Here is a 15203-nt window from a genome sequence, read left to right on the forward strand (position 1 = left end):
TAGAAAATAGAATATTTTTAAATAATTAACAACATAGATGAAAGTAATAAATTTGCATCGGCTACCTCAGTGATGAAACACCATTGATGGAAAACAAACTAAACGCATTAATACATGTGAATAACGTGATTATGGAGAATCAGAATGCAATTTTTACATGGATATGGTCTCTTGGTTAAAACGAAAATAAAAATATTGATACATACTCCTTAACTTGTGAACAACTTAATAAGAAAGCCGTTGAACGCATTAATTAACGTTAAAAAAGTGGTAAAAATAAATTCAAGCGTTAGAGGTACACACGCGCGATTGCAATGATTTAAACGCTCACCAGAACAATTTTTAGAGGCCAGATTTACAGCGGCCAGTTTTACTCTACCTGTTTTTATTACGGTAGTTTGTTTTTTTATATTAATCTTTTGATGTACAGATAAAATATTGCTTTGATTGTATTTCGTGTATTTATTACAGGTTTGTGCAGTAACAACAGCATTTGCTGCTATATTAAATTTTTAGCCAGCTATTTATTTTGCTAGAGAAGATATTATTTTAATATCGGTTGTTAGTTTTTAGTATGCTGTTCTTATAGTATGTTGATTATATGTCTTGTGGTTTTTGTTGAGCAATTGGTGTCTTCGTTGTAATGGTCTTTGTTTCAATTTTTCTATCACATTCTGTTGTTGTTGCCGTTGTTGTTGAAGTTGTATTTACGATATATCCATGTTTTTTTCTTGAATAAATTTTGAAGCTGTACGTATTGTATTTTCATATACTATCTCATAGTGTTAGGATTAAATGCCAGTGTTTTAACATCAACATAGCAATTTAGTCTTGTAATAGAAAATGAACATCGTTATGTCAACGTAGTACGCCGGCGAACCACATGCAAGCAGCTGCATGTGATGACAATGTTCCAATGTTTTTCATGCCGTAACTCTGTTAAGGCGAAACTTTTGCGATAATTTTTTTAAACATTTTATGAGGCAACATGTGGCTTCTGCCACGTAACTGACGCGTGTTATGTCGTTTTATGTGAGCGCCATCCATGCTCGGCTTTTCACTTTATAAAGTGCTAAAAATTTTTTCATCTGTGCGTGTTTTTGTCAGAATATGTAGTTTTTCTAAATTTGTGATCATATCTTGTGGAAATACCACAAAACTTCTTTACATTTTTCTAAGGAAAAAAAATAATTTTAATCAAGTAAACGGAGAGTAATCGAGGCAATTGAGTAGAATCCGTAATAAAATGAAAACAATGCTCTGGAAGGACAACAGCGCAACAGAATGACACCAACACAGCAACAATGCACCAACATGACATTAATGCACCAACAAAATAACAATGCACCAACCATCCATGCGCACTGCTCATTGAGACTCCGATTGAGAAATGATTCACCCTCGCTCACGCCAAAAGGACACTTTTGATTGGCCGTCTCGTACGAACACGTGACTTCGTTGGTTGTAGTGATCCTCTCCTTGAACACGTCCAGGGTGAGTATGTAGAAGTTTGGGACTGGGTGGCTGGATGTTTGTGAAAATTTTGTACTGGATGGATGGATGGATGCTTGTGAAAAAAGGCGATTTTAAATAAAAGAAAATGAGTTGGAATAGATGGATAAAATTACTGCAACAATTTGAAACAGCAAACTTTTAATAATTAAATGCGAAATGATAACATGTAAAAAATAGGTTTATAAAAATTAAATAAGTTTTTCCTAATTTTTAAACGAACTACCACAAAAAATGCATAGACGATAATAAAATTGTAAAAAATAATTAAAGTTAAGACGTGCTAGATTGAAAGGAATGTTTTTTTTTACCGCAAAATTATTTCCTCGTCAAAAATTATTTCCGAATCTTCCTAGCTATAACTTTATATTGATATCATTAATATGATCATGTCTTAAAAACGTATTTTATATCGACAGAAGTATCAATATACTTATAAAAACAATTATCTGATTACAATCAAAAACATAATAACGTTTGTTTTTCTTCGTTATTCTACAATTCATGGGCGGTAACAAAACCAAGAACATGCACAGTGCACGAGAATGCAAGTAAATTAACGCATCATTCAAAATGCATGGGCTGGACAAGGATTTGTTTGCATTTTAATGCGGTAACTCCTACGCCAACGCATTTCCCAGTTAAAAGATCCATTTTTTCAAATGTCGCCACTGATGACAGTTTGAAGATATCCTCAACAGCAGCAACGATATAATCAAAACAATCGTACAACATGCGTCACTAAAAATATCATGATATAAATTAAAAAGGTCACCGACAAATCATAAATCAAATTACCGGCATAGATTGTTGAGAACATGTTTGAATCTATCTTTTTCTTCCGTGACTTTGAATTTATTCATCATAAATTCGTTATCATCCTTCTCATGTTCCACATCCACAAAATCAAACTGAGAACTCAAAGTCTCTATCGTTAGGTCCACAATTAAACCGCTGGACCTCACAAACCTGACCGTCTTGAAGTTGCTGTTTGTGTTGCCAGCGTTGTTGCTGCTGGCAGTCGATTTGTTGGTATCTTCGCTTTTAATCAGTTTGTCAATAGGATTGGCTAACCAGGCTTCAGTTCTGACAACATCTTCAATGTCCTTGTATTGATCGAATGTCGTGAGGTCGAAGTATGCGGAGAGGTGAGGCTTTTTCGCTTCATCGGAGTCACTTGAGTTGATTGGAGGACCAAGTTTTGAAAAATTTACTGACGATGAAGATGATGGTGAAAATGATGAGACTCCAAGCGATGATGAGGAATGGGATGACGATGATGAAGATTGGGACGATGATGAGGAATGAGGTGACAGTGGCCTCGCATTTGAAGCGGATAGATGCGGTGTCCTTGAAAGCGTTGCCGGTGTCAGCGCGTCAACAAATACGTTTCTACTGACCATTACGTGGATATCTGGGAAAATAAATTTGTTCAACTAAATTTGAAATGAAATAAATTTTGTGTGTCACGTGGCTGGCTGGACACTCACTCCATTGATGGTTGACATTTGCATAAAAGACATCACGAACAAGTGCTACAGATGCACTTCTTACTTTCCTCTCATAAATAATTTAATTCCCGATCCCAATGCGGCTTTGTTTTTATTTGTTTCGGCGCAATGCTATTTAGCTAAAAATAAATACATTATTTAGAAATCATGTGTTCATTAAATGTTAATCTTTTCAAAAGTAATAAAAATTTAAAATAACATTTAATAGCCATTTAAATATGCGAAAATATAATTATGTGAGCTACAAAACGGACATAGTTAAATGTTTTCAATTCAATATAAATATAAACGCTAAAAAATAGCATACCAAAAACGCCGATAACAACATTGGAAGCTACAGAAATTATGCGAAAGAGGTTAATCAAAAAAAGCTGCAGGCATTGAGAATTAAAAATTCATTTCAAGTTCAGAGGTACACAAAACCCTTTTAAACTTTAAAACACGGTATAAATATTTTTTTTGATTCATGAATATTTATGTGAGTAGTGTTCAATTATTTACCGTAATTTAACAAATCAACTCTTAATTTTCAGCGCAATTACTATTCATAGCTATTTAAAGGAAGTATTTTAAAAAATAAATATAAAAATTTTGAAAAGATTTAAAAAATATTCTTTAAATAAAATTTTTTTTAAACTTTTTAATGAAAAATAAATAATTCGCAAAAAACTTCAAATAAATTTCTAGCATAGATTTCGTGAAGAAATCCGAAGTTGTTGGAAATTTTGTTTACTGATTCTGCCTTGAAATATCGCCTTGCTACACAAATATCCTTCGAACGTGGCATGTGGTCACGTTTCTGGTTTCTTCTCTTCTTTTTTAGTTTACAAATTTCGAAATTTACTTTTTTTTTCAAATTTACGAGAAAGTGTTATCATTTGAATGTTTAAACTTTTATTTAAATTTTCATTACATTAGCAACGATTTATATTTTAACTGGATTATTTATTAGTTTTTGATCGAACGAAGAGATTATATGTTAATTCACAGTGGTTTCTTAAATAAGCAATAAAAGATGACAAAATTAAAGCATCCTTCTTTTTTAATAATGCTATCCTTAAATTTCACTTCATATTTTCATCAATGTCTCTTCACTGTTATTTTGTTTTATAAACAAACTTCAAGAACAAATGAACATTTTTTTAACTCTTACTTTGAATGTTCTAGGAATAAACAAAAAAAATTAATTTTTAAAATTACAGAGGTCAGCGATGAATACATACATCTTACATTTGACTAGCAAAAATTTCATGTCGTAACTGACGTCCAAGTCACATTTGTTTATTTTTATTAAATTTTTAATTTAAATTTTTACACTGACTTTGTTTAAAATGATTTTTGAAAAAATAGCTTACTAATAAAAATGCCGACAGCAAACGAACTTCAATAATAATCAATACAAAAACCCAAAACAGAAAATCAGTTACATTCCACATACAAAAAGATAAAGTAACCCAATAAAAAGCAAACAAAAGAAAACGAGAAAGGGGATTCCTCTAAACCTTGTAATGTATAAACACTTCAAAATTGGACATATTTGTGTGCGTATGTAGAGGAGAGGTCAGAGCATTGCAGTTGGACGCTGGCGCGCAGTTACGTATAATGAATGTTCCTCTTCAACATGCACCCTGCACTTACACATAAATGCTGAATCTCCATTCATACGAATGTGCAGTGGCTGCTGCTGCTTCACATTTTTCTGTCGTAAGTCTTTCTGTATTCAAGCGCTGAAAATATTTCCATAGTGAACAAAAGGACGTGGAAACTATACTGCCTGGTATGGATACCAAATTGTTTTTGTTTTTTATTTCGCGTGTTCAACCATTTACAGGACAACCTTGATTTTTAATTGCTATAAGATACTAAATTGATTTTAGTCTTCATCATCCCAAGACTTCAATTTTTTTCAAAAAAAAACCACACCATTTGCCTGTCATTGAAGCGTTGAAAACTGAAAACAAACACGTCTAAACATTACAAACAAGCAAACCTGAGTGCACAACGGACAAGAAGACATGAACAAATTTGCGCGAATATGATGGCGAAATTGCAAAAATGCTCGATCTCACTGGAATGCATGCATGCCTTCATGAGTATCACACAGTCAACATAAAAAGCTTACATATGAGCTAACCACATAAAAGTCTTGAAAAAAAAATAAATCCGAAAAAAATCATATATATACAAATGCATGTACATGAAATCCCATGCTGCACCATTTGAACACTGCACATTATGCTAACAAACTCGCAGGTACACATAAAAATACAAACAACAGATCTAACCAACACACAACCACTTATACAAGAAAAGATCTAACTTGACACACACACACACAAACTTACACAAAAGCACACACTTGAAATACAGACAGACATTTATTGAAGCGTGTTCATTCATTGAAGTTTTAAAGGGTTGGCTTGAATTGAAGAATGAACGACTGCGCCTTGAAACTCCCAACTCACTTCCTGTCAAACAAAGCCAGAAGTAACAACCTACTTGAGCAATGTTCAAAACGTCCACTGAGTCGGTTACACAGACGCAAGAATTCATTGGCACCTCCTCGCATCCAAGATAGGCACGTAAAATCATTTGTTTGTTTGTACGAACTGACAAGGGAAAATAAGTTTTGCAAAACTATAAATAATAATGAAACGGCTTAAATAAAACCAAATTAATATGATATAATAAATATTCAAACAACAACAAAAAACAAACCAAAATTCAAAACACAAACCTTCATCCAAGCATTCATTCTATACAGAATCATACGAGCGTGAATAAACTCATTGACACAAAATTTATCCAGCCGACACATAGATATATGTCACAAACAACTTGGAAGCACGAGAAACGTAAGAGTTGTCAATCAAATTCTCATATGAAAGCAATGAAGGCATTTCTGGATTCGAAACTAATTTCGCCATAAACTTCATAAAAAAATTATTATAAACAAAGAAGGGAAACGAATAAAAAAAAATTGAACAGCTAAAAATCGACTAATTAACTGAAATTAATAAATAAACTGTGATCACCATCACACAATGAAATAATTTACATCCTTATGACACAACAGAGACGATGATGTTGTTGACGATGGTAAAGATAAAAAAGCAGCCCATAAAAAATTTAATGATGTATCAACAAACAACATTTCCCTTCCTCCGCATATATGGCGTGTCTTTTTATAGGAAAACTGGCATTGTAAACGCATTTATATTGCCTGAGTCATGGATTTCTCGGGTCGTGAACTTTGACCTGACGTGTTTGTATTGACCTCGTTAACATTCCGATTGTGTACATGTATTTTTGCGTGCTGTTGAGTTACTGTATATGTGTGCGTGTGCACGTTTGTGTTATATATATATATATATAAATAATATATTTATATATATTTATATTACGTAATATATTATTAACGTTGTCATTTATTATTAAATAATATATTAGCATTAGTTAGGATAAACAAAAAATAGTAAGTTTAAAAAATCGAATGACAAATAGGTGAAGAAATTTGATGGATAAATGAATATTTCCCTATATATACAGCAAGGAGCACTGACGATGATTCATTCGGAATCGAAATATGGCCTTATTTGCAGCATGAATTCGAAAAATAAGTTTATTTTGAATTTTAATAAACTAAACGTTCACCAAAAAACTTTAGTGAGAAAAATCGAAAAAACGAACTACAAACATATTAACGCCAAACATTCGGTAGAATTTATAGAATATTGTAAATATATATATATATATATATATATATATATATAAATATATATATATATATATATATATATATGGTTGCATGAACGCTGTAGAAAACTGTGCTTTATTTTACACCACATTTTGGTGGAGAGTTTTCGAGATCTCGGTGATTTAGATTGCTTTCAAAAAGACAATTCGATCACCAAACCGTACTGTGGGTAAAGTCGTGATAGATAGATAAGATAGATAGATAGACAAACTCCGACGAATGCAGTTTGGAAATAGAGATGAAAAGGACGGTGTTTCCAAACTAAAATTTCATCTATTTTTTTCCTTATTTTAAATTATCGACATAAAATAGAAAATGCGTTTTTAATTATGTTTTTGAATATAAAATTAAATCGCTGTTTAAATATTTTGGAAGCTAAATAATCATCAAAATTCACGCTGGAAGAGCATTTTAAGTTTCAAGTTAGCAAGTTAATTTCAAGAGCATTTTAAGTTTCATAGTTTTAAGCAAGTTAAGATTAAAGTGAAGTTTGAAATACGTTCGAACGAAATACGTTCAAGTACGTATTAAATACTTGAAGACAAATTAGCAGGCTAGATGAATAAGAAGAAACATTGAAAACGATTGAATATGTGAATAACCTTCGCATTACTGTTTTCACTTGTTCAAATATATATATTTATTAATATTTGTATACACTTTTAAGTTGTTAGACAATTATAATTGATTTTCATTTAAAGTTCAATTTAAAACAATGTTAGGGCAGAATGAAAATATTTTGAATAACGAAAATATTTTGAAACTATGCGTCGTACAGCCAAAAAAATTCATAACTAGTTGGACGGATGCGTTGATCGAATTCTTAAACTCGGAGATAAAAGCGTTCGTGATTGTCCGATATGTTTGGAAATAGTTGTTGGTTCTCAAGATGTAGTGTATCTTAAGCGTTGTCTGCACCGGTTCCATCTTTCGTGCTTGAAGGCGATGTACGAAACGAACGGTAGGATACTTAAATGACCTGTATGTAGATTTCATTATAAATTTTCACATATGTTGCGTTTGATGTTTTGAGAAAAGACTGTACTAAGAAGAACAGTGAGCGCGGGAGAGGAAAAGAATAGTATTAGTTTGGATAGGCTGGACAGCAGCCCGAATACCCATCAGAATTGTTATCGCAGTTTCTTATAAAGCCCGCACAAATCACTTTGTTAGCTCGTGGTGTTTTATTTATTATTGAAGATTGTTAGTCTCTTAGTTGCTAGGATTTCAATCCGACACATATATACTCTTGCGATTGGGGAACTCTCTACGTATTTATTTTAGAAAGAATAGCAAGAATGGAAATTAAAATTTTCAAAATCATGTTGTATAATATAGATATGGAGCGTAATTTATACGGTCATCGATGCATTTGATGGTCATGGCATCTTAGCTGCCTTGTTCTTATTCCCTAATAGGAAGACTATTCTTTTCCTCATTTCACTAATGTTGTTTATTTTCAACAATTCATCAGCCGTAAAGATCATATTGTTTTCCATTTTTTTATAATGTGCTCTAGGTGATCCATCATTGTAGATCTGATTTCATTGTACGTTTGTTCAGCTATTGTTTTTATTTTCTTGTCCAGTTCCTCACTTTTATCCTATCCGTCATTTTTTCCAGGCTGCGCTTTAAAGTAGTTGCGTTGTCTTGGGTCCAATTTTTTTGTGCAAGTAGGCCTGGACATATTTGAACAATCTTTTGCTTATACTCACTATTGCCTCAAATTCCTCCTTTGGTAGCGAATTGAAGGTGTTTTCTTTGGGACTGGTCTCCATATTCTTTTCTTTATTGGATTTGGTTGTCTCTTTATTACTATCGATCTTTTTATTGATTATTACTTTGTTATTATTGATTGTTTTCTTTATTACTTCTACTTATTCATCGAAGTTTTATTAGTTGTGTTGTGCTGAGTTGTGTCTGTTTGACGAGTGTTGCCGTGCTTCACAACAGTGTTCCACTCTTCCGGGTTTTTGATGAGTGGTGGTGGTCATTTGCCGTTGTCGTCTTGCAGCCAAAAATATCTATTACCAGTTGGACGAGCATGTTAAGTCTGGATGTAATTATTAAAGATAAGAATGTTCGAGATGATTTTTGTCCGATCTGTTTAGAAGCATTCATTAATTCATGAAATTTAGTTTATCTTAAGCATTGTCTGCACCAGTTCATCTTTAGGGTCTAAAGATGATGTACAAAACAAGAAACCGTGAGAAAATTGAATGTCCTTTATGTAGGTTTCATTATCGACTTCCACCTATACATTGTCGTTTTATTGAAACTCTCTACGTTTATATTTTCGAAAAAATTGTAAGAATAGAAATTGAACTACTTGAAATCATCTCGTTCTAAGATGGTTGAAAGCTTGGAAACATAGGAAAATAAAGAATTACGATGACTTTTTGACTGAGACAAATTGTAATTTCAATTCAATAAAAGCCATACTAGACAAGTTGAACATCACCCCAAGTGATTTCGTGGATGAATTGGCCGATGATAATGATATGTATGGTGATAGCATTGATGAAATTAAAAATAAAATATTTAGTTATCTCTCTTTAAATTTTCAGATGGTAGGTTCTGTGTAGTTGAGGAAAAGCACCGCATTGATCCTCCCACAATTCAGATGGTAGTGACGACCTCCAGATTTGGTAGAAGTACGTTCACAAATGACGTCATCTTGCCAGGTGGTTGCGACAAACTAATCGATGATCTGAACAAAGAGTTTTGATGGAATACAAATTTTCTAACCAACGTTGATTTTATTTTTGCACTAAACCTGCGATATTTTGTTATATTTGTCAGTTATGGTTTTTTCCAATAAAATGATGGCCTATGTCTCATTTTTGGTTACGATCAGATCATATTTCTGATTCACAAGTTCATTTTTTTTAATAAATGAACGTTAAAAATGACGAATTGAAAACTTGATTTAGTTAAAAACTTCACGTCGCACATGGATGAAAAAATTTCTTTTTCAAACAAACGTCACGTGTTGAGATACAAGTTGGCATAAATATTCGTTTGCCTGTGCATTTGTATTCTAATTTTAAGCAAGAACACGATTAAAAGATAGAAGACTTTGCATGGCCTTTAGAAGAAAATTTTTTTAAACTTTCTTTTATTATTCAAATGAGGCTAGATCAGGATTTTATAAAATTTGCGTTTAAATCAAATGCTCTAAAAATCTAAAAAATACTGATTAACATGTTTAAGTCCACCAGATTTCTGAGCCAAATTAACTTAAATTTGTCATTTCATTATTACACAGATTGTACTAGAACCTTATAAGATAAAATATTTCACAAATAAATAACTTATCCCTATTGAACAGCAAACATTTATGCAATGATAGCCTCTAATATACTTAATAAAAAAGTTAATCCCTTCGAATGCTTATATTGACTGATGGTCCGATTAATCGTTCTCCGCTTTAATTTCATTTACTTGTTCATTCATATCTACTAATTTTTTCATACACTTATTGTGTTATTAGATAATTACAGTTAAATAAAATCAAATAAAAGCATTTTTATTTTACTAACCGTTAGATTTATACTCACAAAACCACACCGAGCCGATAATATCAACCGGTGAAAAAGTTATTATAACCATTGTTGAGTAAAAGTAATTCTATGTAAATTTTAAACGTGATGTGAAAAAAAAAATTTTCAAGAAATGATGCCCTTTGTGCCATAAATGCATTTCCGTGTCGCCAGATATGGGAATCTTTATAAATGCTCTAGTCGTTTCCAGGGAATTTTGCTTTTTGTGAACAATCATTTTATATAACCATTTTCGTTCAAAATATAAAAATATAATATAATAATTTTTATCTCTTTATACAATAAAACCCAACGCAAAGTTAAAATTAAATAGAATAATAATCGTTATTCACTCAACATCTTTATTTTATACAAATAACAAGAGCATTGATTAAAAGTTATGCTTGAAATGACAATATTGCATGAAATGTTAACATGACCACATAAGAAAAATTAACAGAACTAATTTAGCACGGCAGCGATCGAACGCTGAATAATATAATTCAAGTCGTGGTATTATGTGAATACACAATATTTCTTAGGACATTGTTACTGGATATTGTTCACATACTTATAGATAATATAACGCTTATTAAAAATACCTTATGACTTGTTGAATTATTATATTTACTGTCATAAACTTTTCCATTTCCATTCTTGCTGAATTGATTTTTCTGAGAACTCAACTTTCCATGAATTGTTCTGCTGGGTTGATGTATGTATAATGGTTGATTCTGTGAGAATTTACTGTTGTGTGATTGCGCGGTTTTGAAGTGTGGTTTCGTGTTTATTTAAGGTTTTAGAAATGTGATATTCCTATTGGTATATTATAATTAGTTAATGTTGTGTATTTTATGTGGTATGTTTTATGTGGTATGTTTTATGTGGGGTGTTTTATGTGTAATGATGTATGTGCGAGTCTACATGTGTGTGCCATATCGTATCTTCATTGTTCTTTGTATGTGAGGTTGTATGTATACGTGATGTTGTGTTGTGTGGAGGCACATGTTTATGTCCAGATGATGTTGCCAAATGGTGTTATTTAGTTGCTGTGTAGTTTAAAGTTTTGAGGTTTTCATGTTTTGTAATTAAATGTGTATGAATATATTATACGGTCTCAATTGATCGATCGACCTGCTAAGCCGTTAAAAATTGAATAAAATTTTCCATCATATTGCAATATTTATCAGGAGATTTTGTGTTTTTTTAATGGGATTACACACGCTTGAAGATAGATTTTCAATAGAATTTTGAAATAAATTTATGTTATTCAACTGTAGTGGAAACTTATTCGTAACTTTTTGATGATGGCTTACAGAAAAAAATAACCTTTTCGATGATTTACTTTATGTTTAGTTTGGGCTCGCATTGTTTGCAGCTTAAAACTTGGATATGTGGAAAGATGAAGATAATAAAATAAGACATAAAGAATGGATTATTTGTCGTGTTGGCATGTTTTGCAGAGTACTGCGACATAACATCGGATTCGTTTGTCATTCTATAATGCTATGGTGATAATGTCAGAGATGTCAGGCAACGTTCAAGAATTAACGGTATGCTGATCAACTTTCATAGCGATATGCTGGTCATTTCTCATAATTAGTTCAATTAGTTTTTATTTTTTTTACGTTATGTAACAGACGCTGGGCATGGGACAGGCATTCAATTACGTTTGCTTGACGATGATGGATTGCAGATGCAGCGAAGCGATACAAAGTGGAACGTTATTACTATTCGCTCTGATTTATTGTAATTACCAGATGAGTAATTGTGCTCTGCCTAATCGTTCCATTGATGCCAATCATTCCTCTTGAAAAAGCTAAACATTTTCTACTCGAAAGAACAAAAATATTCATATATTTTTTTATTTATTTTTTGTTTTTTTTTGTGTTATATAACCATAGAAACCATAAAATCTAACTGATTTTTTTCATCTATAATACTTCAACTTATTTTTATTATTTTATTTATTTTAAACTCATTTTTTATTATTGTAATTTATTATTCTGAACGCATTAATCATTAATTTTTCCGCAACCATACTTTCAGTTTTATACAATCTGGTCGGCGAGATGGTTAAGGCGCCTGGTCTCGTTTGGGTTGTGCTTGGGTTCAAATCCATGTGAGTGTGTGGATTTTTGTTCAGTCATATACACTACGTTTTGTTTATATTTCAGAGGATAATTTAAAAAAATAGTTAATGATATTAGTTACTGCGTTTTATAATATTATATTTTTTTTTTGAATAAGCGTACAGAAGCAAGGTAGTTCTGTTGCGACAGGACTTTAATGATTTCTGTCAGTGACTGCCCACAACATGTCACTGCCCAGCGCGTGAGTCATGTTCATCTGTTGCTGACGCTTCAAACAATACTAATGCGACTGAACACGTTTCCAAGTTTCAAACAATTAAAGAGTCATTTGTTTTCTTTTTAAACATTCGCAACAATTTCAACGAACGAAACAAGCTTGAAATCTAGCTAAGACATATTGTTTTGTTTTTTCGTTTTGCTCAACAGACTTTAGTGGTGTAAAAATGTTTGACAAAAAAATGATTCAAATTTTTAAAAAAATGTTTTAGAGATTGCAAAAGTTGGGGTAGGGCCTGGGTTCAAATCCACGGAAATGCGTGGATTTTTGCGTAGTCTTATTACGCTTTGTGTTGTTTATATTTTTGAGGATAATTTTTATAATTATTCATGTTAATAATTATTATGATTTTTAATATCATCATTGTAGGAAAAATATGAAAATATAAAAAAATCTAAAAAAATGTAATTTCTCAAGAAAGTTCTGACAAGCACACAGAAAATCTAAAAAGAGAAGCGATACGCACATTTTCAGTGGAAATATTCTAAAGAAAAACGCACTGAAATTTTTTTGTGAAAAAACCGGAAAAACAAAGTCAAATATTTTCAATTCACCGTGTAGTCAGTTGCGTGAAAAAAGTTTAGTTAAATTTCGCAGTTTCTAGGAATTGTTTCTGCTTCCATTGTTCTAAATGAATCTTAATTTTAATGTTATTCAAGTCACATTTCACAAACAAATATCAATATAAAGCATTATATTTTGTACAACATTTTCTGATATGAATAAAATGTTAAAAACTCATGTAAAATATATTCATTCCCTATTCATTCAAATGATTTAGATAAAAATTTCATAATTTTTTATCTCTTTATGTACTAAAACCTGACACCAAGCTAAAATTAAATAAGATAATAATCCTTATTCATCTAACATCTTTTTTTTACAGATAATCAGAGCATTGATTAAAAATAATGTTGAAAATAACAAAAGTATGAAATATTATGATGATCAAATAAGAATATTTAGCATGACTAGTATGACACGGCAGCGACCGAACGCTGACTAATTGCTTCCAGAAGCGGCCACCTCAGCCGCACATTAACAGCACAACTGGTCCTGATGTATCCGAGGATGTGAGCAATTATATCGAGGAAGCTTACATTAGCCATGCGCGTCTAATAATCTTTTGTTTACGGCATGCCTACCTCTCTGCAAAGAAAAAATTATTATTCTATTTTTTTATCGTTCTGAATATTGCGTTGTCAACATTTTTTATTATTTAAAGCATTTGTACTTTTTGCTTTCCGCAGTCGCCATAATGTTTGAACGGAATCAAAGTTTTAATGCTCATATAGGTATAACTTTTGATCTATAAAATTATTTTTAAACTTTATTTAAAGACCTGTGTACAACGTACATAGTTAATAATGATGATTAAAAAATGTTAAGCTGTGTCAGTTGCTGATCAGTTTTTATTGACTGAATGTTTCTGAAATCAAGACTGATGATGCATATATAATGTGTACACTATGCAAAGATGTTATAATATGGATATTTCAGTTTCATTTATTCTTGACTACAAGAAATAATTCGGTTATTTATATCTATCTTTCGCTTTACATGTTTTGTTTCATCCATCAAGAGGTAAGTGGGAAATTTTTAGGAATGTTAATTAGTCATTAAGTAGTTTAAAAATTTATTTCAATGTACCAATAATATTTATCAATATGCACCCAGCAAATTCGCATACTTTAAAATAGTTCTCTACATATTTCATTCAAAAGAAAGTTAAGCACGAAATATGCAAAACCATAAAAAAAACTTGAGTAATAAAAAGTCAAATTAAAATTATATTAGATTAACATTAATTACAGATTATTAATTTCATTTAATCACACTTATCAGTGAAACTTGCTTAGAATTTCTAACTCAGTGGCTTGCATTTCTGTTGTTCGTTTGCATGTGCAATGTGTTAATAAATACGCCTAATGTGTGTGTGGAATTAATTTAATCTTTCAGTTGCATAGTAAAATTTGATATAGCATGCGACTCAATGTTGTGTTCACGTTTCAGCAAAAAGTTTCAATTAAAGTTAATGTCGTTCATAAAACACGCAACAACGCAAGACATCACGCAACAACGCAAGACAACACCGCACAGCACGACGCAAAACAGCCCAACATGACACGACACTAACCGGTGGGAAGAATTTGTTTGAAATCCTCCTCTTCCTCTACCAGTCCCCCACCATCTTCAACGAATCTGCCTAGGTATGGATACGCAACGTCTGCCAAAAATTTTTTTCAAATTTTTAAAAACTTTTTTTATTATTCATTATTATTCATTAATATCGATGGATAAAATTTATTACAATTTGGACATGAATTGAATGTGGATAATTAAATGAAAATTTGTTCACTTCAATAAATATTTGTTTGCCTTCCACATCAATAAGACAACGCGGGAGAATCAAATATGGCCGGGAGAAAAATAAAAAAAGGCAAAGTGTGTGCTGCTCCAGTTCGATAAGCAAGTTTGTTTGCTGAGTTATTAGACTGGTTAAATCATCAT

General features: G+C 31.6%; 2 protein-coding genes across 2 annotated transcripts; one reads left to right on the forward strand and one right to left on the reverse strand.

Annotated features, from left to right (window-relative positions):
• Positions 1–858: 858 nt before the first annotated feature.
• On the reverse strand, positions 859–2915 carry HELRODRAFT_166115 (hypothetical protein; the record flags this gene model as incomplete). Its single annotated transcript, XM_009033138.1, has 3 exons — positions 859–936; positions 1353–1524; positions 2311–2915. The coding sequence occupies 3 exons, from the start codon at positions 2913–2915 to the stop codon at positions 859–861; spliced, it is 855 nt and encodes a 284-aa protein (XP_009031386.1).
• An 8933-nt stretch (positions 2916–11848) lies between these two features.
• On the forward strand, positions 11849–14902 carry HELRODRAFT_166116 (hypothetical protein; the record flags this gene model as incomplete). Its single annotated transcript, XM_009033139.1, has 5 exons — positions 11849–11875; positions 11963–12038; positions 12372–12444; positions 13681–13765; positions 14759–14902. 5 exons carry the CDS (start codon positions 11849–11851, stop codon positions 14900–14902), a joined length of 405 nt encoding a protein of 134 aa, XP_009031387.1.
• Between the last annotated feature and the right edge of the window lie 301 nt (positions 14903–15203).

Source organism: Helobdella robusta, assembly GCF_000326865.2.
Source record: "Helobdella robusta unplaced genomic scaffold HELROscaffold_9, whole genome shotgun sequence".
Lineage (NCBI taxonomy): Eukaryota > Metazoa > Annelida > Clitellata > Rhynchobdellida > Glossiphoniidae > Helobdella > Helobdella robusta.